This window comes from Colias philodice, chromosome 10 (assembly GCF_061535455.1).
Source record: "Colias philodice isolate Cphi_HAF_F1 chromosome 10, ilColPhil1 Martin Lab GWU primary, whole genome shotgun sequence".
NCBI classification, from domain to species: Eukaryota; Metazoa; Arthropoda; class Insecta; order Lepidoptera; family Pieridae; genus Colias; species Colias philodice.
The window spans coordinates 9,312,092-9,336,704 of NC_143095.1; the positions used below are offsets into that span (position 1 = coordinate 9,312,092).

General features: G+C 33.9%; 3 protein-coding genes across 4 annotated transcripts in view; 2 read left to right on the forward strand and 1 right to left on the reverse strand.

Moving 5' to 3' along the window:
* Positions 1-2,137, forward strand: part of Tusp (WD40 superfamily protein Tusp) — a 28,901-nt gene extending 26,764 nt beyond the window's left edge. For both annotated transcript variants that reach the window (XM_089700170.1, XM_089700171.1), the window contains exons 14-15: positions 151-324; positions 644-2,137. In XM_089700170.1, the coding sequence (XP_089556296.1) occupies positions 151-324; positions 644-760 (291 nt within the window). In that variant the 3' untranslated portion in view covers positions 761-2,137. The remainder of the gene's footprint in view (positions 1-150; positions 325-643) is intronic.
* A 2,646-nt stretch (positions 2,138-4,783) lies between these two features.
* Positions 4,784-7,321, reverse strand: LOC149485385 (RWD domain-containing protein 1). The gene is made up of 5 exons (XM_089700222.1): positions 7,137-7,321; positions 6,864-7,066; positions 6,267-6,410; positions 5,401-5,587; positions 4,784-5,042 (listed from the first exon to the last, which is right to left on the reverse strand). Exons 1-5 carry the CDS (start codon positions 7,204-7,206, stop codon positions 4,930-4,932), a joined length of 717 nt encoding a protein of 238 aa, XP_089556348.1. The 5' UTR covers positions 7,207-7,321; the 3' UTR covers positions 4,784-4,929.
* Positions 7,322-8,069: 748 nt separating this feature from the next.
* On the forward strand, positions 8,070-23,488 carry aub (piwi like RNA-mediated gene silencing protein aubergine). The gene is made up of 19 exons (XM_089700141.1): positions 8,070-8,223; positions 9,057-9,344; positions 10,248-10,379; positions 12,827-12,986; positions 13,084-13,195; positions 13,284-13,409; positions 13,494-13,595; positions 13,924-14,017; positions 14,255-14,382; positions 15,017-15,277; positions 15,922-16,064; positions 17,029-17,174; positions 18,673-18,784; positions 19,181-19,310; positions 19,839-20,076; positions 20,634-20,710; positions 20,922-21,094; positions 21,639-21,738; positions 22,605-23,488. Exons 2-19 carry the CDS (start codon positions 9,059-9,061, stop codon positions 22,767-22,769), a joined length of 2,685 nt encoding a protein of 894 aa, XP_089556267.1. The 5' UTR covers positions 8,070-8,223; positions 9,057-9,058; the 3' UTR covers positions 22,770-23,488.
* The last annotated feature ends 1,125 nt before the right edge of the window (positions 23,489-24,613 follow it).

The following is a 24,613-nucleotide window of genomic DNA, read 5'->3' on the forward strand; positions in this document are numbered from 1 at the left end:
TATAAAAATAAAATTATTGTCTACTTATAAATTCTAATTCAAACTTATTCCGACTATCCGATAATCCGACACATTATTATCATTATTTAACCATTGAACAAATTCCAACAAAAAATAAAACGTTTTTTTTTTAATTCTACGCTACCACAGATAAAACGCGCGGGAAACGCAACCGCCACAGACCGCAGTACGCGACGTCAACTCGTGATGCACAACAAGGCGCCCATGTGGAACGAGAACAGCCAAGTGTACCAGCTTGACTTCGGCGGCCGGGTCACACAGGAGTCCGCTAAGAACTTTCAGATTGAGTATCATGGCAAACAGGTATTATATAGGAAATCTCTTTCAAACTTTATGGATCACAAAATATTGAATTGCGGAGTTCCAACAGCAATATTTTAAAGAGGAATCAGGGATGGTTATTTTATTTTTTGCCCTGACTATATCTTAATGTCTTTCTTCTATTTTATCATATTCTAGTTAATTCTTTAACCTGTGGAAAACGAATTATTTCTATGTGACATGGTTTATAGTATATTTTTTATCATATTCCATCCCGCCTCGGACAAGACTAGCAGCAGACCAGCAGCTACTATAGTACAATTGTATAACTATTTTACTTTTAATACAAATTATTGTTTAGGTGATGCAGTTCGGCCGCATCGACGGCAACGCGTACACCCTGGATTTCCAATATCCATTTTCGGCTCTCCAGGCTTTCGCAGTTGCTTTAGCGAATGTGACGCAAAGACTTAAATGAGCACTCGCTGTAACCTACAGCAAGCGATTGAGATCGTATGGTTTTTATAACCGCTGTGGGGCTTAAACACGACAACATATAAAATCATATCGCCAATCATAAACACGGAATTATTTCCCTCTCGTCAAGCAAAGACTGTTTATTGGTGGAACGTTAAATACGTTTTGATATCAAACAGTGTTACACGAAAGCATAATTTTATGCCTGACGCCGAACATTTACAAAAGACTCAAATCGTTAATGTTAAGTGATGTTATAAATATATCTGAACATTCTAGTGTATTTTCCTCAATCAGTGTTTTAAAGTTTATAGTTTAAATAATAGATTTGTAATTTGTTATAATTCATATTATTATGTAAATAAAATCTGTGTTGTATCAATTGATGGAAATTATTCAAGTTAATCTTTAGTATGAATGTTATTTATAAGTATCTTCTTCAGTGTATACAATTTCTTTCTGGTTGTAGGTTGTACAAATATGTTTGATGTTAGATATCTGGCAATACACCTTCATTCCCACAAACAGTAGAAAATTAACCATAGACAAGTAGGTCTTATTTCGTTGTCGTGTGTAATGAGAACCCTTCACGATCTTTATAACTAACTAGTTAATGTAATGTGCTTTATCTAAATAATTTCAAGACCCTATTTGGGATATTTTTACAATGATAGATAGATCTGTAAATATCTAAAATAAAAATAATATAAAATAAATGCTGGATGAAAAAAAAACGAAAAGTATCCAACATCAACTCATTAAAATTTCGATAAATTCTTGAAAAATATCCATCTACTTAATCTGGCCTAGATAGTACGAATAAGTGTAGTACGTATTTTTTGAAGGTTTTACAGATTCCTTTCAATGAAATATTAAAATAGCTGATATGCACGTACAATAAATTTATACTTATCTACGTTAAGCTATCCATGTAATAAAAATAAATTCTGATACATAATACGTAGCGGTGATTATAAATATGTACAACCATGTCTATAACTGTATAATGAAGACCACTTTTTATGTATTTTTTTATTTAAAAATATTAGGTTGTTGAAAGAGAAGATTACTTCAATATTTTTTTTATGTATCGTTATTCAATATATACCTACGCGTATTTTTTTTTTTGTTCCTAACTATTAAGAAAATTAAGAATGTTTTTTAGACAAACTTGTTGATTTAAACTTCATTGACTACTGTAAAAAGCAACAACCAACAAAATCGCAACTATTTTGTTACATGCGCACGCGCAATGCCTATATTCAGTCAAAATAAGCTTACTTAGTAAACTGTAACCCACTATCTGGCAAGAATTTGAGTTTCAGTAGAAGAAACTTAATTTTCAAAACAAAAAAGTGCAACATGATTTGATGATTCATAAATAGATAAATACAGGGTGTCCCACTGTTGGTATACTAAGCTCAAAGGAGGTTATAGTTTTGCATACGCTGAGTACGTAAAAAATAATTAAAAAATTCCAGACACATTTTTTTTTCAAATAGATAAATTCTTAAAACGCTATGTGTACACCCATAACAAGCGAGCCGCCCAACTTTGCCACCAGCACGTGAGCTATCGTTTAAGATTATGTTTTCATAGATAAAATGCTCATATTAGAGAAGCGGTATATGCCGGCTGCGCGAAGCTAGAGAAGAAAACATGGATTTTCAGGAAAAATTTAGCAAAAAATTTTGGACGTAATTTTTTTTTAAAGTATTTTTTACGTGATCAGTGTATGCAAAACTACAAGTTCCTTCGCGCTTAGTATACCAATAGTGGGACACCCTGTATAATTAACATAGAAAAAGTGCCCAGTGACTTTATGCACATGCTTTCTTTAAATTATTTTCATCTAGGCACTATGGTAAGCTTTGGCGTAAGCCGCATAGTAAGTCTCTACCTAGAGACTTGTAAATTTAATGCGACTTCATACTTAGAAACGCCTATTAAAATACCGATTAAAGTAGGTATAAATTGCTGCCTAGTTTAAAAAATATTTATAAGAAGTTTTCTGTTATAGACACAGTTTTAGATTCCTATTTATGACAAAAAATATGGTTGCATTATATTGAAATTGAAAATGTAAAAGGCGTTTATCTTTCTATTGTTACACGAATAATATAATTATGTATACAAGTTATTATTTATTGCACGCCTCATAAGCGAAGCGTTGAGGTGGGTACTACTGTCACTTCGCGCAAAACATCTGATTTTTCAAACTTAAAATGTCTTTATGTATCATACATTGCACTTGTAAGATAATACATACACACACATATTAAGAAAAAACACTATTTTTAACGTTCATGATATTTTTGATGTCATTTTTGTAAATTTAAACTAGTTAAAAAACAGTTCAAAAAAGTTCTGTCTTGGACGTCCGTGTGTCTGTATGTGCGGATCCTTTTTCTTGTTAACACGATAGCGACCGAAATACTTTACTAATCGAGTCTTTTTTTTTCTCTTACGCTTGAGTATGTTCAGGAATAGAACCCTTTCATTTTTCAGGGTCTGATTCGATGTGGTTTAATTGTTATTAAATAAACAAAAATAATAATTAATAAATATTTATTAAAAAAAAATTATGAGGCGTGCACTTTTGGATTTTCCAAATTATTATCTACTTTTGTGTTTAAACTATACTGCTTTCTTGTATTTTATTGTTATCTCTTTTTTATACATAATTCCTTAATTATTTTGTATGTTTTCATATGAATGAAATTGTACGAGAGTTAACATACATAGTTGTTGTAAACGTATGTGCAATATGGTATTTATTTGTATGTTAAGGTTATGTCTAATCGAAGCTGTAAAAAATTATATGAATAATGATAGTTTTGTTTTAAAAATAGTTACAAACATATCCCTTGTTAATTAACTTCTTCTAATATAGAACTTTTTTAAGTACTAAACCTTCATTTCTTGTGTTCAAGACTGCACTTTGTAAATACCTATTAATTAATGATATTGCTAATTTTACTATAGTCTATAAAAGTGTTAGATAATTAAATGTATGTGTTAAATTTGTTTGCACGATTTCCGTTATTCTATATTGATGTATTTTGTTGTGATGAGCTTTTTTTATTAAAAATTATAAAAAATATTGGATGTTTTCTTGTCTAGTTATTAAATAAAACTATGTATGAAATAAAATATGTTTTTAATATCAAAATTTCATAACATTGAGACACGGGTAATTTTTCGTCCTTATTTTAACGATGACAATGAAATGTATCGATGCATAAAAAAAGTTTCGTTTTTATAAAAAAAAAATAAACAAGAAAGGACGAAACTTATAATATGTAAATTGTATACATATTACATAATATTCTATGACATCACTACATTGAGATAATATTACTATACGTATGGAGGAGACACCACGAACAAAATCTGTGCGCCATTTTTTTGCTCTAACTAAGTTTTAAAAATTATTATCTAGTTAGGTTCTTACCGATGAAAGTTATTCCTTTGCACATTTCCGTATTATTTGTATTATTTGTGCAATATCGTAACACATACGAAGGCATATATGATGCGTTTCACTTTAAAACCATTAAAAAAAACCGCTCAACATACGTCATGTGGCGTATGTTGAGCGGAACATAAGTGATGTAGGCGGTGTCGTCTCCATATATGTATATCTCAATGCATCACTATGGTCAACTTAAATACGAAGCTAAAAAGCTGAGAATAACAGTAAAATTTTGATGTACATGCTGACATTCAAATTGCATAAAAAAAAACAAAAAAGCAATTTCTTGTAAAACAGATTTCAAGAAACATGGGAAATGAATAAGGAACAAGTGTTTTGTAAAAAAATAATAGATACATGAGCCAATAAATTAACATTGTGTAGTAGAATTACAATAACCATAAATAAAGTTTGAAAGTTTTCGATTAACAATTTTTTCTTCTATTTCTGTATTTGATTTGGATATTTAAACTGCACTATCATTGGCATGTTCAGATTAAATATTTGAAATATGTAGTCTACGATCATACTAGGCGTAATAAAAAAAACTTTAAAACATCAATCATGTATTAAATTCGTTAATATTATTGCTGACGGCTTGTTATTAATACAACTTGCATTCCTTTACAATACCTTGTAGCACTTTATTCACGCGATTTTCGGCCTTGCTTACTTATACATAAAGTTCTGTTTCATTAATCACTCTCACTACCACTCTGTCCGGGAATGTAGTCTTCGTCATCCTCATCAGAAATATCTAGATCATCAAGATCTTGGAAGAGAGACTCATCGACTTTAACAGCATCACCTGTAAACAAGGAACAATAATTTGTAGCAATATTTTTATTAGAAACACGTTTTCACAAAGACAAAACATGTGACGAAAAATTTGTATTAATTGTAGAATATACAGTACAGTTTATAACAAACAAACACCGAATACAATTTTATCATTTTTATAGATTAAAAAATATATACCACGCAATTTTCACAATTTTGTTAAAATTTTTTTGTCACAATTTTGTTGTCTTTTTTATGAAGGGTATAAGAAAATATTTTTTTAATTTTTTTTTTATTAAATAGTATATCTTACAAACATATTTTGTTGATATATTTCTGTTCTTTACCATTACAAGCTTTGCAATTAAAAAAGAAAATAAACTTACCATCATCCAGGAATTTCAGATCTGACTCATTCAAAGTAGTATCCCTTAAGAATAGCTCTTTCCCTGTGAGTTTTGTCTTATCTTTCGATTCCTTTTCTCTCTTAGCAGGTATACCCATGTCAATCTCAAACTGTTTTCTCCATATCAAAAATGATTCCACAGTAACTCTTGTACCTTCAAATCGTTTCTGTAACCCATAAATATGTGTGTAGACATAATTGAAATGATTAAAAATGTGAAATATTAAGTGTTTGTTCGTCTTTAATGCGCATTAGAATCACTCTTATATTTATAAATTCAGATAGATGGCGCTATATTAACATTGTGACATACGTATGACCAGGCCCTGTAGACAAAGTAACAATTAAAAAACGATAACGAAGTTAGAAAAGGAACAATGTATGGGATTGACATTAGATAGACCACGTGATCTAACGCGGCGTATGTCAATCCCATACATTTTTGCCTTTTCTAACTTCGTTATCGTTTTTTTATTGTTACTTTGTCTAAGGCCCCTGTTCTGCAAATTTTTTTAAACCATGCGAGCAATACTGTAGATTACATTTCTTTTTAGAGCAATATTAAATTAATCCATCAGTCCTCGGAATCACAGACACAATAGAAAATCTATTGTGTCGCGCCCCGATCGGGGCTTACGGTGGTCAATGGGTTAAGTTTAAGATTCATACAACTTATTTTATGAGATGTGATAATTCTATTTTAAAAATGGTTATAACTTTTATTTTACTACTTTTATTTATATAGACTTGAAAAGGTTTGATTAATAAATCTCTATATCTTACAAATATATACACATAAAACATAACCCTACTTTTCCTTGGCCAAAGATATAAAAAAAAACTAACCATTTCAGCTTCTTCATCTGCCTTTTTCTTTGCCAGGATCTGTTCTTCTCTTTGTTTCTTAATAAAGTCCCACTTCTCATTAAGCCACTCTTGACCAGCGGAAACCAATGTGAAGATCATAACCATGCCAACATTTTCTTTTCCCTGAAATTATAATAATACATAATTAGTACCAACATTATTACATGCAAATTATACTAAGTAGTTAGTATTTTCTTATTGTTAGTGTGTATGTACTGCATTTGAAAATATAAGAGCTAGCGCGCACGAGCAACTTTTGTCTCCGCAACTATTTTGTCTCTCCCATCAACTCTATGGGCTAGTAAGAAAGTGCGCGCATGTAGCGACGCAACTCCTAGCGCTAGCTCTAAGATTATTACAAAAAACTACATGTATTACCTATTCACATTGAACATATTAAAATGTCTACTAGTCTGGTTCAATCGGCAGATAGGGTTTTTTTTTTAATACAATGAATGTTTTTGAATTATTGAATAAAATAATCTAATATTTTAAAATGGCATACTATATATTCACACATTCATTGAGACTTAACTATCATATAAACAGTCGAAATGTTAGACTTTAATCACATACCTGTTCTATTAAATGTTCTAATAATTCATTTTTGTCGACTACATCATCGAAATTTTCTTCATTAGAGACTTCTACGACAGGCAGTTCTTCAGGATATTTTGCAGTGTATGTAAAGACTAGTTCACATGCTAATCCGTCACCGTCATCATAACTTTCCGATTTTATTGGAATACTAAATTTGTGAAAGGGCTCAACCTGTAAAACTGCAAATATTTTATAAAATTATCTGGATATGTCTGGTGTAAAATTATCAACTGTGTAAGAAAAGCTTACTTTGCATATCACCGCAATAGATAGAATCTAACGCCTCTACTTCACTAGCTTGTTCATACTGAAAATCCATGTTTCTGGATTGTAATTATTTAATAGTTTTCAATGAATTAGGCTAAGCAGTTTGAACAACAGTCAACAATCCATTTTGAGTTTTTGACATGATAACAGCTGATAATTTATAGGTTATCCATAAATCATAGAGTAAAGAAGATAATAAAGTTCCGACCAAGATATTTACACTCTTTAAACTCTTTTTTTTAATAATTTGTCTGTCTCTTAATTTTATTTAGCCAAGGTCATTTAATAGAGACAATTTCGCAGCGGGAACCGTAGACAGAGAAACCAGAGTTAAGAGTAAGGGTGCACTCACACACATCAGTCACCGTCACGGCACGTCACCGGACAGGATTAAAAAAAAATATGTATCAATAGTTCTAGTATGACTCTGTTCCCACACGACAGTCGCCGGCACGAAATCTATCAGTGACGTCACCGGTCAGGCACGTCAAATAATCTTTCCATACATGTATCATACTTTTATCCCCACTCACCCGGTGCCGTCACGTCTCAGTTCAGTCAGCGTCGTGCTACCGTCAATAATTGCTACATGTTCTCTAGCGTGACACACGTCTAATCACTGACTAACCTGATGTATGTGTTCAATGATTCAGTCAAACCGGCGACGTGACTGACGGACAACATGACGGTGACTGGTGTTTGTGGATACGTACACAAACCGTCACCGATCAGTCATCGGTGACTTGACGGTGACTGATGTGTGTGAGTGCACCCTAAGTAGAGTTTCTCTGTCTACGGCGGGAACGCTCTCTCTTGGATCGTTTTATCGCCATAGTGCACAGTCTAGAGATTGATACATTGTTTATGGTAGATCCGTAGCAAAGAATTCACACTAACTTCACAACACTCGAAAGTTATAAATAGAACCCAATGACAAATAACACGTTATTTCCTGGTTTTGGTTATTTCTCTTCGAAAATTTGTTGTTTGTATTGGATATACTAGTTGCTTGTTTAGACTCTATAATATTCTCCACTGAGTTTATCAATAGTGTTGAAATTTTAATAAGGTAAACAATTAGTTATTGAGGATAAGATCACGCAGATTAAATTACATAATTTTTATAATCCGAACCCTTCCAAACTTACCAAGCATCATGTTCGCTGCGACTTTTCCTTTTCTTGTTCATAATTATTTATATAGGATAGTAATTATTGTGATAATAATGCAAATCTCTTCGTAATGTCATTACATAATAGCTGGCTTGGAAATTTAGGATTCCGATTTTTTCATTGTAAACCAACTTATTCTTCAAAGTTCCCCGCTCGACGCCATATTTAAAAATTAGTTTGTAAAAATATACGAACAACCTAGGGTAGGTTGTACGTATATTTTACTTAGGTAATTAGATATTATAGTTTTTAAATAAATTTAATTGTTATAGGTACTTAATTGAAAAAATTTAATTGAAATATAGTGAAAAAATTGTTTCTGTATACCTATTCTGTTTTGTAGTATATTATCCGTTTTCACAAGAAGTTTCAAAAGTTTATAAAAGTTGAACTTGAAAAGTTTTTGTATGAAATAATAAGGCTATATAATTATAAATCTGTTTCAGATAATATATTATGGTGTATGTATATATTATACTATATATTGGATTCTTTATTATGATAATAGTTAAAAATTAAAATTTATAATTGACGCCATTTGTAATAATATCGGAAATGATGATTTATAAAATCATCATCACATTTGCAAACTATTTCATGAATGAGCATGGTACATTGTCATGAAATTTCTTTCCTTTTATTAACTTATAAAAATTTAAATATTCAACGTTCCATATTTTCAAATATAGAATAGAAGTTTCAAAGTTGTTAAATTTAATATTTTCTGCAGTCATGGCTGATCGTGGTAGAGGCAGAGCTCGGGGCCGAGCAGGACGCGGGGGAGACGGGGGAGCCCCACCGCCGCGTCGGCCGGGCGAACAGATGCAGGCGGGTCCTGCGCCCCCGAGGCCGCAGCCCCCTTCAGCCTGGGGACCACCCACTGTGGCCCCTCCAGTGCGGGCTGGCGTGCCCAAACCTTCGGATACAGCTGGTCGAGCTTCTCACCGTTCAACTCCATCTACTCATGCGCATCCTGGAGATATCGACATACAACAAGAAATGCAAAAGCTCGATTTGGGTATGGATAGAATCAAGAAGCTTATATCTAATACACTGGAAAGTTAGGTGTGAAAGGGATAAAAAAACATACAGGTGTCATTCAACGTCATATTTTCTTGTTACAAGCTAATGGTCATAGTGCAATCTCCAGTGTATTAGATACTAGCCGCTCCGCGCGGTTTCACCCCCGTGGCTCCTCTCCTGTTGGTCGTAGCATGATGGTATATAGCCTATAGCCTTCCTCGATAAATGAGCTATCTAACACCGAAAGAATTTTTCAAATCGGACCAGTAGTTCCCGAGATTAGCGCGTTCAAACAAACAAACAAACTCTTCAGCTTTATAATATTAGTATAGATAAGCTTCTTGGATAGAATGATTGAATGAGTTTGTTCTTGGACACAATATAATATGATAGCAAGTACTTAACTAAGTTAAGTTTACATGTAAAGTAAATCTATCTTGGCTGTAATAAATAATCCCATCCATTGATGTGATTTTCTAAGAATCACGCTGGTGCAAATGTATTTTTGCAAGGCAATATATTTTGCGAGTTGAACAATGCATTATTGTCAATTCTGCGAAATGTGATATCTCTAAAATGAATGAACATAACTCGCTATACAATTTAAACTCTCACCATTATACAGTTTATCTTGTTTCTTCAAAGGACTGTTTGTTTTTTATTTCCTGTTTTTAACGTGATAAAGTTTTTAAAATCGTTTTAGTCGGGTGACATGTTCAAAAACTTGTGTCACACCAAAACCTCACGAGCGCGATCGCAGGTATAACGAGAGAGAGACGGACCGATCTCCCGTCTCATCTCGAGCGCTGCCACCAATAAGACGTTATCACGTAAACATCTCGATCGTAAACCTACTTTACAAACAACCAATTTTTTTATGTATGATATATTGTTAAAGGTAAACCAGAGCATGGTGGTGGCGATGCAGGCATGGTAGTGGGTCGTGGAGCGCGCCGCGGTGGAGGCAGAGTCCTGCCTGAACAGATGACAGTATTGCGCACTCGACCTGCTCAAATCACATCAAAGAAAGGTATTCAAACTCAAACTCAAACATTTATTCAATTAGACTTCTTCGAGAAGCACTTTTGAAACGTCAATACATATTTTTTACATTTACCACCGATTCGGAAAGCAGTACCTATGGAGAAGATATTTTTAGAACATGCTTCTATTTGTTCCACCTGTGTGTTAGTTAACCGACTGACTAGGTTTTGGTTTTAATGGATAGATTTAATTCAAACTTTGTACACTTATTAAGGATTGGTACAATTACAATAGTTTCATGAGCTTAAGCATATATAACTTAAAAAACTAAAAACAGTTTTATTATTATCACATTTGAATTGTATGAAAAAGTTACGGATAATATGTAATGAAATAGTACAAAAAATAACAAACATACACACACATATAGGTGATTGTTCAGATGATGTGGACCTAAGAAATCATTTGTAGTTAAATTTATTGCTTAATCTTATCGCAGTCCCTACTACTATATGCATTATAATTAAGTTCTCATCTATCCAAAACAATAATAAGCATTAATTTGAAACTTTGTTATAGTATCTTTTAACCTCTTATCAAGAAATAAGATCACAGTTACAATATTAGTGTAGTTGTGTATGATGTATTGAAACTATACATCATCTCAAGTAAATAATCATCAAATATCAATGAATTCTTATTTCTTTCCACAAAAAACCTTTCTTTTTTCTCATGACCTTCAAATTGTTAAACAAAGTTTTGTAATATAGGACAGACTATAGGATTTTAAACATAAAATACCATGAATTATTATTGTTTATAGTAGTTATCATTGTCTTTTAACAACTCATAATAGATTGTTTTGTGGTTTTGTCTGATAATTTGTTTGCCGGCATGTTTCTGAATATAAATACATTGTGGACATTATATTGTATTCTAAAATTCTCACCAATTTTTTTAAGTGTTATCTGCAAGGAATTTTATCTTATTTCAGTTACATTTTTATACTGCCTGACAACACATCCGCTTATAGCGAAAACCGCTGATTGCAGATGAAAAAAAAAAACGTTTTATAAAGCTTAAATTTTTTTGTATTAACTAGTAATAATGACAACATAATATCGGCCTAAGTAGGATTTGGTACAATTTTCTATGCATCTGTGTTTTTGGATTCATTAACATTATGAAGGTGTTATGAAACATATTATAAGAATTTAAAATCATAACCACAGACAGTACCTACTGTAGAGTTAATCTATGTAGGAGGACTATGTATATTAATTCACTTATACATATTCTTTTATGGAATCGCCACATCATTTATATTGTTTGGTATGAATCTGTTCTATACCAAATAAATATAATTATTTTCAGGTATGTTAGGAAACTAAACTCGAAAGTAAGGTTAAAGTGTAAGTTTGAAACAATTTATTGGCTTATATGTTATCCCCCATTCTTCTCGAGCCAGTCCATTGCATAGACATGTCTTTATAACCACAGTAGTGAGACCTGCAATATTAATTGTGTAATTCAGACAGTTTTCATGACCCATTCCTTTTATTCGGGAAATTTCTAATATTATTTAACTTTTTTTCATTATCATATTTTTTCAATGTCTGGTACATTTTGGAGCACTGCCTGTCATCTGCTTGGTGGTGGCTAGCTAAACCACTGCATAACTTATATTTAGTAAAATTATGTACAGGTTAATTGTCTGTAATTGTTTTTATACTGCACTAGATCCTTGCACAATGCACATGTAATCGAAATTTTCAGTTACAATTTATATAAGAGCTAAAAATGGTTTTTGTATAATATCTGGCTTTAAGACTTGAAGATGCAAGATCTCAAATAAAATGTTTTTCAGTCTTATGTTGAAAATACTTTTCATAATGTTTTGTTGTTTATTTTTATTCCTGTAAGTCGTCTTTTGGCGCTTTGTATGTTAAATTTTTTATAATCCTGCAAAATTATTGCATTTAATTTCTATCAATATGTTACAACTTACAACCAAAAACCGATAATGTTCATTGAAAAAATGCCTCACAACGCCTCACAGGCCTCATTGCAAAATTCGTGTCGTGGCTGATGTGCTTCGCATAATAACGAGCTTAATAACTATAGTCTATAACAAAAGATCCTTTCTGATTCCACACTATCATATAATCATCATGCTATACATGATGTTGAAAGTAGTGAATGATATATATTATATTGTAATATCTTTATATCACGACGCGGTTGGCGCAGTGGTAAAGTAACTACCTACTGAGCCAACGGTCCCGGGTTCGATCCCCGGTCAGGGCAAATATTTGTGTGATGAACTCAATTATTTGTTCTTGGGTCTGGGTGTTATTATCTATATATGTATTTATTAAATATTATATTTATCGTCGCCTAGTACCCACAACACAAGCCTTAATTGAGCTTACTGGGGGACTAGGTCGATTTGTGTAATAATGTCCTATAATATTTATTTATTATTATCAACAGGTAGCACAGGGACACCATTGGACCTGATTGCAAACTACTTCACTGTGGAGACTACACCCCAGTGGTGTCTCTACCAGTACCATGTAGAATTTAACCCAGAGGAGGATCGTACTTTCGTACGCAAGTCCCTCTTGAAGATACATATGGTTAAATTTGGAGGGTAAAGTATTTTTTACAAATAAATCATTAGTTATTAAAAAAATATGAAATTTTATTTTATGTATATACAAGGGTTTTTATGTATGGTTTTATTACAGGTATCTCTTTGACGGAACCTCAATGTACACAGCAAAGAAATTGCCACAAGACAATATGGAATTCTACTCTGAGAGAAAGAATGATGGAGAAAAAATTAGAATTCTTGTAAAAGTATGAAAATAAGAATTTATATTAACTGTTAACTGTACTTTATAATCTTGTGCGTAAATGACCTAATATTTTTAAATAATATTTTTAGCTCATCTGCGCTGTAAGCCCGGGAGATTATCACTACATACAAATCTTCAATTTAACCATTCGCAAATGCTTCTATTTGATGAATTTGCAATTAATGGGGAGGGATTTCTTCGACCCAGACGCAAAGGTAAAGTAAAAGAAATAAGAAAGTAATTATATTCTTTCTTTTGTTATATATATTTGAAACTTTATATAAAAACAAATATTTTAGGTGGACATACCCGAGTACAAGCTGCAAATATGGCCTGGATATAAAACAACGATAAATCAGTATGAAGACAGGCTCCTGATGGTGACTGAAATTACACATAAGGTAAGATTCAAACTATATTATTTATCTGTAACAATATCTATAATATTTTAAGAACGATGCAAATTCCATGCGTGTTGTAAATTACGCGAAAAATTATGTGTGTTAGCTATAAGGTTACTTTCTTAGCCACTCTAAACTCTAAATATCTTTCTTTTACCTTCCATAGCATGGAATAGATTGCTGTTAAGTTTTAAAGGTTGCCAGTTGCCACTTGCCTTGTGTACTATGTCAATGCCTTATGTCTAAATATTCAAAACAAATAATTTTTTTAATTTGGTTCTTATTTTTATTTCATGATTTCAATGTTTTTTTTTTTTTTGGCAATTAGATCTTGCGTTTGGATACGGTTCTACAAATGTTACGCGAATACGCATCCACAAAAGGCGCGAACTATAAAAGGAGCTTTGTTGAAGATGTCAGTGGTGAGTACAAACAGCCTCTATAACAATTCATTTAAACGAAGATAGATTTTAATAAGGCCATGAATGAATGAATTTAAATTCTTAGCAATTATCTGAAACAAGTACCTATAAAACAGCCTAGGTGAAATGTTTGAATTTTGGTTGCAAAATTGTTATATTTCTGTTGGTAATTTGAAGTTAAGCAAATATAATTGAATTTTTACAAGCAAGTTTGTTATTATTATTTATACATTTCAGGCCAAATTGTAATGACTGATTACAACAAAAAGACCTACAGAGTAGATGATGTAGCATGGAATGAGACTCCAAAGTCAACATTTAAAATGAAAGATGAGACTATTAGCTATCTTGATTATTACAACAAGGTAATTTTTCATTTTTATTTAATAACTACAACATTAAGTCAGTGTTTATTTTTGTAACAAAAATAAGTATTCATTGTTGTTTCTATTGCATTGTTTGTACTATTTTCATTCCAGATTCTTATCAAACACACAATACATGTATTAAATTAACAATGTCCATTAATTAAAACACACCACACACACTTTCATATGCAGACAACTTCACTATAGTCTTCACTGGAACATGCTTCCTGAATCTGTGTTCCCCGATGAGTACAATATGGGGGTCTTCAAGAGGAGAGTGAACAGATACATTCTAGGGAAGCACGCTCCATCTTAGGCCACATCTCAGCTTACCATCAGGCGAGATCGTGACCAAGCGCTCCCCTATAGCAGCTTAAAAAAAAAGACGGGTTGCACTCCGGGAGTGCCGGCAGAAGTGAAAACTTGATTATTAATGTTCAGCATGTTTGATATTTTGGAATGGTATCTTCTGATGGTCTTACGCATGGAATGTAAGGGCTAAAAAAAAAAAAACATCCGTCTTACGCTTTTTCGATCAGGCCACGTGTCCTGACGCGACGACGAGTTTAAGATTTTATACCCAACGCCGCTAAAGAAGTAGTGGTTTATAACAAATGCAATTACATTACAGAAATACAACATCCGCATATCGGACCCGAACCAGCCGCTGCTAATATCGCGCTCGAAGCCCCGCGACATCCGCGCCGGTATGCCCGAGCTGGTGTACTTGATACCAGAGCTGTGCCGGCAGACCGGGCTCTCTGATGAGATGCGGAACAACTTCCAACTTATGCGCTCTCTAGCTGTCCACACTAAGATCGGACCAGACGTGCGCATACAGAAGCTGATGCAGTTTAACAGGCGTCTGACGCAGACCAAGGAGGTTGTGCAGGTTAGTAAAGAATCGTATTTCAATATTCTTGTTGTCGTTTTGGCGTGAATATGTTTGTTACTTTCAAATATATCCTCATATTGTTCACACATACACAGATTTCCACAGGTTATACCAATCACTTAGTTAATAAGTACTGCTTAATTTTCATTGTTTGTCACTACATTTGCTTTCAAAATAATTTGTGATGATGGTGTGTAGGTATATTTGTATTTTATCTTTAACTAGCGGTTCGCCACGGCTTCGCCCGTGGTACATATTTACATTTTCTATCCACAAGAAGTCAAGAACCATCCTCGTACTTCAAGGAATATAATTAAAAAAAAATTATCGAAATCGATCCACCCGTTCACGCGTGATGCCGTGACCAAGGAAAACGGGTTTCATTTTTATATATGTACATAGATATATAATGTAATAAAATGCATGTCTTATATTTTTTGTTGTTTAAACGTGATAACGTTTTAGTCGGGTGACATGTTCAGAAACTTGTGTCACACCAAAACCTCACGAGCGCGATCGCAGGTATAACGAGAGAGAGACGGACCGATCTCCCGTCTCATCTCGAGCGCTGCCACCAATAAGACGTTATCACGTAAACATCTAGATCGTAAACCTACTTTACAACCAATTTTTTATAACAGGAGCTCGGATCCTGGTCCCTGAGGCTGTCAAATGACCTGGTGCGCTTCAAGGGAAGACAATTGCCGCCAGAGAACATTGTTCAAGGTGGGAATGCTAGATACCGCGCCGGTGACACCACTGAAGGCTGGACAAAGGATATGAGGTTTGTATAATACTAGCTGTTGCCCGCAGCTTCGCTTGCGTGGAAAAGATAAATTTTTATGGTATAAGTTTTCATCCCCTATTTTACCCCTTTAGGGGATGAATTTTCTAAAATACTTTCTTAGGGGACGCCTACGTTATGACATCTACCTGCATGCCAAATTTTAGCCCAATACGTCCAGTGGTTTGGGCTGTGCGTTGATAGATCACTATATCAGTCACCTTTGAGTTTTATATACATATATAGATGATTCAAATTTGTGGCTGCTCGGATCATCGTACGATCCGATACGTAGAAAACAATTTTAGGTATTAGCGGGACTTTAAGGGACCTGTGCGCACTCGCACTCGCACCTGCACCTAACTTCCGAACCGCCATTAAGTTTGAATCGAACTATAACTATTTGTAGGACTAGCTGCGCCGCGCGGTTTTACACACCAACCAACTTTGGCAGAGATCACTGCTTAGTGATAAGGCCGCCGATTGTACTACATCTTTCTTGTACCATATTTTCTTTTTATTGTTTCCTATTTTTAAGTGAATGTATTACAATAAAGTGTAATAATAATAAATAAACTTTTTGTGATTCAGTTCTCATGTAAATTGTAAAGAGTGTCGCATTTTGCTACTTTTTACTTGAATGCATAAATGGGAGTTACATTTTGCAATTATTAATATATTCCTTAGACTTTTGTATCAATTTGAATAGTTTCCAAAGGTTCAACATTGAGCCTTTACTGTAAATTCCAATCCAACATTTGGATTTTATATAAATGTACAGAGCAATTTTGCTACATGCAATTGATTACCCTTACTTTCAGAATGCGTAATTCTTGTTTACTAGATTGAAGAATCGGTTAAAACAATTTTTCACTTTGTTTACTTTTGCAATTATGTCAATTGATTGAGACTTGGTTTCTTCTTTCCAATAAAATAATAATAATTATTATTTTAATTCCACCAGATCGAAACACTTGCTAACAATAGCGAGCGTACCATCGTGGGTGGTGATAACCCCGGGCCGGCAGCAACGCGACTCGGAAGGGTTTGTCGAGCTTATTATGAAGACTGGGAGCGGCTGCGGTTTCCGCTTGCCTAGACCGGAGATTGGTAAGATTTAAGCGATTGTGTAGTTTGATAGGAAATTGAGCTTTTATGACTATATGATAGAAGTTATATATGAGATGGGTAAATCCATACTAATATTATAAATGCGAAAGTAACTCTGTCTGTCTGTCTGTCTGTTACTGAATCACGCCTTAACTACTGAACCAATTTGCATGAAATTTGGTATAGAGATATTTTGATACCCGAGAAAGGACATAGGCTACTTTTTACCCCGGGAAATACGATAGGTTTTATCCCGGAAATCCCACGGGAACGGGAACTATGCGGGTTTTTCTTTGACTGCGCGGGCGAAGCTGCGGGTGGAAAGCTAGTTATTCATAAATACTAAAAAAAACATTGACTCGGTATGTTTTTAATCACAAAATATTTATGTTATGTAATGGTCTAAGATCCGAATATAGGTCGACCTGCACCGGCGTGATAATAGAATGAGACCAATTTTATAATAAACTAGCAGTCCGCCCCGGCTTCGCCCGTGGTACATATTTACGTTTTCTCTACGTAAGAACCATCCTCGTACTTCAAGGAATATAATAAAAAAAGAATTAACGAAATCGGTTCAGCCGTTCTCAAGTTATGCGCTTACCAACACATTTTGGGATTCATTTTTATATTATAGAAGATGTAGTCTATTAAAAAATCTATTAAAGATGAGTTGACTGAAAAAATCCTGGACAGGACATTTTTATTAATTTTTAAAAAATATTTTTTTTAATTAATTGCAGTACTTATCAAGATAATAAAAAAAATTATAATAGACTTGAAGTATGAAACCTACAGAATGTGCAGTCATAGGGTTTTCTAATATTTACCTGGACAAACTGCTAGGTTGGCAGGTATAAACAGGCATGTCCGACGTCCGTACCAGTTACTTTCACTTGATGGGATGATAGAAAAAAAAATATATCAGCATGAGCGCTGTTTTATAACAAAATTGTTTATTGTCTCAATATTGCATAAAAAAAATAAAAAGATTTTTTTAATAATTAACTAAAAATATCCTATCCAGGATTTTTTCAGTCAACCCATCTTTAATAGATTTTTTAATAGACTACATCTTCTTATATATAAAAATGAATCGCAAAATGTGTTGGTAAGCGCATAACTCGAGCACGGCTGAACCGATTTTGATAATTCTTTTTTTATTATATTCCTTGAAGTACGAGGATGGTTCTTATGTAGAGAAAACGTAAACATGTACCACGGGCGAAGCCGGGGCGGACCGCTAGTTTATTATAAAATTGGTCTCATTCTATTATCACGTCGGTGCAGGTCGACCTATATTCGGATCTTAGACCATAAAATGTTAATTTGATTACACAATCAGCCTAGCCTTTTTTTCTAGTTCATCAACAATTAAACAATAAAATACAAAGAATAAACTGCATATTATACTTTTTTATCAAGATAAATTTCAACTTTACAATCTTATGAGATAACATCAAACTTTAATAAAACCATTGTTTATTTTCTCCAATAGTTACACTGCAAAGGGACTCGTCAGGCGACTACGCCAATATGTGCGAAAACGTGATTGCCCGCAAGAATCCCGCCATGATGCTCATTGTATTGGCGAGGAACGCTGGAGACAAGTATGTTGATATTATTATTTACTGATGACTAGCAAACCGGGCGAACTCCGTTTCGCCACCAGAGACACCTTTTCTTTGCTATAAACCTCACGGAGCCCGAGACCTTTCCAACGAATGCAAAACCGTGGAAATCGGTTCGTGCGTTCTGGAGTTATAGCGTCAGGAAGGAAAACCCGACTTATTTTTATTTAGTAGATTATAATGTGTAGTACAAACTCGTGAAATTTGAAATGAATAATATTTTTAACTTTCAAGTTACATCGTATTATGAAGTTTATATTATATGGAATTAAAGAAATAAAACAACCACATCCATGTTTATATGTATTTATTATTATTTTAATATTTATCTTAAGATATTTCACATTTATTAAAATACAATGTTTTTACAAACAGATACGAGGCAATAAAGAAGAAATGCACAGTAGACCGCGCGGTGCCCACTCAAGTGGTTTGCGCGAGGAATATGACAAGCAAGTCGGCTATGTCCATCGCTACCAAGGTCGCCATACAGATGAACTGCAAGGTTTGTGAAATTAAAATATTTTTTTATGAAATTGTTTCTGTGTACGATATTGTCGGTTTTGAATTGTTTGTATGTGGAAAAATGTTGGAACATAGAAAAGTTAATACTTTTTCTATAGTTATAAACTTGATTAAAAGTTAAAACAAATCTCAGGTATCATAGGCAGTGTATAATAATGCTCAGCATAAAGTATTATCAAGGTCAAATAAGTTTCTTATAATTTCACCATATTACCTTTGCTCTTTCATTATCAACTTTATGCTCACCACTATGTCATATTGAATTTCTGAATTCTGAATGTGCCTATAAATCGAGGTATTTTGTAAAGTAGTCAAAAGAACACCTCATCTTCAACTAGCCTTAGTCTTTAGTTAGTTTAGTTACAAACAGATAATCTGCACAGATAACAACAGTGACCATAGACAATTTTATTTTTGTCCCTAAAACGTGCATCTGTTATGTCTATGGTCACTTATGTTGTTGTGCATAATAAAAGTGACCATAGACTAAACTATAATGTTCTAACAGATGGGCGGCGCACCATGGACAGTAGACATCCCACTACCCACTCTAATGGTAATTGGCTATGACGTGTGCCACGACACGCGTTCAAAGGAGAAGAGTTTCGGCGCGTTCGTAGCGACGCTCGACCGGCAGATGACGCAGTACTACTCGGCGGTGAATGCGCACACTTCGGGTGAAGAGCTGTCTGCACACATGGGCTTCAACATTGCGAGCGCGGTGAAGAAGTATAGAGAGAAGAATGGTTAGTACTTGTTATATACACTCATTGTGGTGGGCTACGTGTGCCATGACGCAGTACTACTCTGCGAAGAGCTGTCTGCGCACATGGGCTTCAACATTGCGAGCGCGGTGAAGAAGTATAGAGAGAAGAATGGTTGGTACTTGCTGCTATATACACTCACTAGCTTTCCGCCCGCGGCTTCGCCCGCGTTTTCAAAGAAAAACCCGTTCCCGTAGGATTTCCGGGATAAAACCTATCCTATGTCCTTTCTCGAGTATCAAAATATCTCTATACCAAATTTCATGCAAATTGGTTCAGTAGTTAAGGCGTGATTGAGTAACAGACAGACAGACAGAGTTACTTTCGCATTTATAATTTTATAATATTAGTATGGATTGTGGTGGTGGGCTACGTGTGCATCAACACACGCTCTCAAGGAACGGAGCTTCATGTTATGAGTACAACTGATGAAGAAATTTTTAAAACAAAATAATTTGAAAACAGCTTTTTACGATAAATAATTTGTTTAATAAGTTTGTATATATATTTTATTTACTAAAATTTAATTGCACTTACAGGTGTGCTACCGGGATGCATTTTTATCTACCGTGACGGCGTGGGAGACGGACAAATACCATATGTCTCTAGTCATGAGGTAAGAGAAATGAAACATGATTTTGATTAAAATATTATATTTATTGTACATACTTTCTACTCCAATATTATTTATATAGAACATAGATTTGGATTTTAATATATCCTATACAACTTAATTTCATGAATTCTATCAACAATGTGGTATATCACGGTTTTGTTACCATCGTTTCTCATCTTACCTGTTAATAAAGCGTTAATCCGTCCACCAGGTAGCGGAAATCAAGAAGAAATTAATCGAAATATACGGCGGCCCTAACTTCAAGATGACCTTCGTGATAGTGTCGAAGCGTATCAACACGCGCGTGTTCGTGGAGCGCGGCCGCTCGGGCGAGAACCCGCGCCCGGGGACTGTGATTGATGACGTTGTTACACTGCCTGAACGGTAAGTGCTTTTTTATTGGATATATGGTGTACTAGCTGCTCCGCGCGGTTTCACCCACGTGACTCCACCCTTGTTGGTCGTAGCGTGATGATATATAGCCTATAACCTTCCTCGATAAATGGGCTGTCTTACAACGAAAGAATTTTTCAAATCGCCCCAGTAGTTCCCGAGATTAGCGCGTTCAAACAAACAAACAAACTCTTCAGCTTTATAATATTAGTATAGATTAAAATTTTAGTTTGCTTTTTATTGCTTGACTTAACTGACGAATAGAAAAAATTCCATCACGATGCTAAGGTAGGATAATGGGAGAGATAATAGAAAAGACACTTGTTTGAATCGCTTTTTTAATATTTTTTAAAATTTCTCAATACACTAAACTGATAAATCTCCCGGCCATTCATGATCCCATCTCAACAAAAAAATTTATTTTTTTGATAAATACAACTGAACAAAAAAATAAAACAAATCTTTTGTTCCCTTTCTAATATTTTTTTTTATCAATGAATATATAATTCTAAAACAATTGTTTTTCGTTGAACAGGTACGATTTCTTCTTGGTGTCGCAGAATGTGCGCGAAGGTACCATTGCACCCACATCGTATAATGTGATCGAAGATTCGTCCGGCTTGGATCCTGATAGAGTAAGTTATAATTATTATGAGTCAATTTTGTAATTTGAATTCACGTTTCTATATGATTTTTATTTAAGAAATTTAACTCATATACTCACAAAATTGTATTGACTACTATTACTACTTCAAAATGCTTTCCATTTAAATAATTGAAAACTGTCGACATAAAAAGTATTAAACAGCTCTACTTTGGGAGTGCATCATGCTCTTAGTGAATAGATTCAAATGTTTCGTCCAAATTACAACAAAAATAAAATAAGCCTACACCCATATAACTATAGGCCGGGAGATATTGACACAAAATTTCGAGTCATTTGTAACAGGATGGCGGTTCTACAGGGGTCTTAGTACGCAATGACAAAAAGAAAAATGATGGTGTGAACGCTGGTACCGGTGGCTTAGTCGCGTGGGCGTTAGTCGAACTCGTCGGAAAAATAGCGAAAGTCAAACGTCAATTTGTAACACAAAAATTTTAGAATTTACCGATAGCCCATACAAAAGATGGCTGCACGACGATGGTTACCTGTGCAAAAGTTAGCCTGGTACAAATGGTTGAATTGTTTTTTTTTTTAATCAACACATTCGCGTCGGTATGGCGGGCTGTAAGTCACACCGGAAAAGAATGGCATGACACTCCCGCCTACTTCTTTTTTATGGGCGCCGGTACCAGCGTTCACACCATCATTTTTCTTTTTGTCATTGCGTACTAAGACCCCTGTAGAACCGCCATCCTGTTACAAATGACTCGAAATTTTGTGTCAATATCTCCCGGTCTATAGTCTATATACCAGAAATCTGTTTTGATAAATCATTGCATATCAATCACATACACCTGAGTCATTTATTGGATGGTCTTAAATAAAATGTTGTTTCAGATCCAACGCCTCACATACAAGCTGACGCACATGTACTTCAACAACTCGGCGCAAGTGCGCGTTCCGTCCGTATGTCAGTACGCGCACAAACTTGCCTTCCTCGCGGCAAACAGTCTACACGGACAACCGCATTACTCGTTCAACGAAACTTTATACTTTATATAAGCTATAAGGACATTAAAAGCAGAGCTTTACGTTTTTTTTTACCTTTTTTCTATTCATTATTTAGTTAGGTTACGCTGTTCCGTCGTGATCGGCTTATTCGGTCATGATTTTAAGTGGCTAAAGTATTTTTATGTTTTAGCAAATGGCAACTGCAAATTGAGAAAGTATCTGAACGTAAATCTCACTCAAATTTCAAGTTAACTGTGAATGTGTGTACAATAAAAGACCCACCTAATTATCTACTTAGTAAGTGACTGCCATGATTATTATTTTTAAGTTGGATTAAAATTTAATGCTTTTTTATTGATTAATTTTGCTCATGGCGATACAGCCAGCATTTTCAGTTTATTTTTTTTTCTTATTTAGAAATATGCATAAATACAAATTATGCAAGTCTTAGTGTTTGATGTAAAGTGCATTTAAATGTATCGTAGTTAGCATTTAAACTGTGATACGGGTGTTTAATGTAACAAGTCAAATGATACATGTGATATCCAGTATATGGATCTGTTGAGCTATTTTTTCATAAGATAGTTATTGACGGCATTGTAATAGAATTAAGAATTAGGCTAAGAAAAAAAACATTGTTTTGACTTTTCAGTTTTTAAATCTATGACCTCTGGTCAAATATCCTACCAATAAGCGAAGAAAGATCCTATTGTTACATTTCTATAGATTTAAGGTTTTGTTACTATTTTTTAATAAAGATTACTTTCGTATTAATGCTTTTTATTTACAACTAGTTGCGCCCGGCGGTTTCACCCACGCGCGTGTATTAGTTTTTCCTTTTAATCCTAATGTTCCTGTTTGAATATCGGTATAAAAAGTCCCGTCAAAATCGGTTCAGCCGTTCGTGTGATTAGCTGGAGCAAACAGACAGATAAAAATTGTAAAATTACTATTTAGATACAATTATGTACAGTGTATACATCCATATGCATTTTGTAATAATCTTTTATATCAATATTAAAAACAGACACTCCAATTTTATTATTTGTTTATAGAGATGCTGTATTAGCTCCTTGAATTAATTATGTCAAACTAAGTATCATAGAGAACAACATGTTGCAGAAGAATAATAAAATATTTGCATGGCAATAAATTCACAAGATGTCCTCTTGCACCTTCTCTTTGAATATGTATCGATATGATGTTAAAAACATTACAACAGACTCATATTTTTACAACAGAACTTAGCAATTCATAATATTTAAATGATATATTTATTATCACTTAATTTGTAGACCACAAATTAAGTGACCGTACATTATCGCAATATAAAAAAAAATATCAGTACAAAATCATCTATCTTCTAAGTATACATAGAATAAAATCGTAGGAAAGTCAAAACTGTACATTGAATATTTCTTTTAAAGAATACTTGAGGCGTTATCTACAATAGATACCGAAGCCAAAAACATATATAGATTTTTAGTCTGTTTGTCTGTATGTATGTCCCGGCTAATCTCTAAAAATATTGCATGGATTTACTTCAAATTTGGTACAGAGATAGCTTGAGACTTGAGGAAGGACATAGAATAGGTTTTTTCCTGGAAATACCACGGTAACGGGAACTATGAGGGTTTTTCTTTGACTGCGCGGGCGGAAAGCCAGTAACAAATATTGAAAATAATAACAGAATATATGTTCGTTTATTAACCTTTTGAACGCCAATGACATCTATAGATGTCATGCGCAATCGTGCCCTGTGCGCCAACGACACCTATACATGCCAAGAAACAGATCATAGATAAATACAAAATAAACATATTAAACCTTTACTTTTACGTGTTTTATTTATACAGTTTATGAACTGAATCCCCAGTTATTACATAATTGTACAC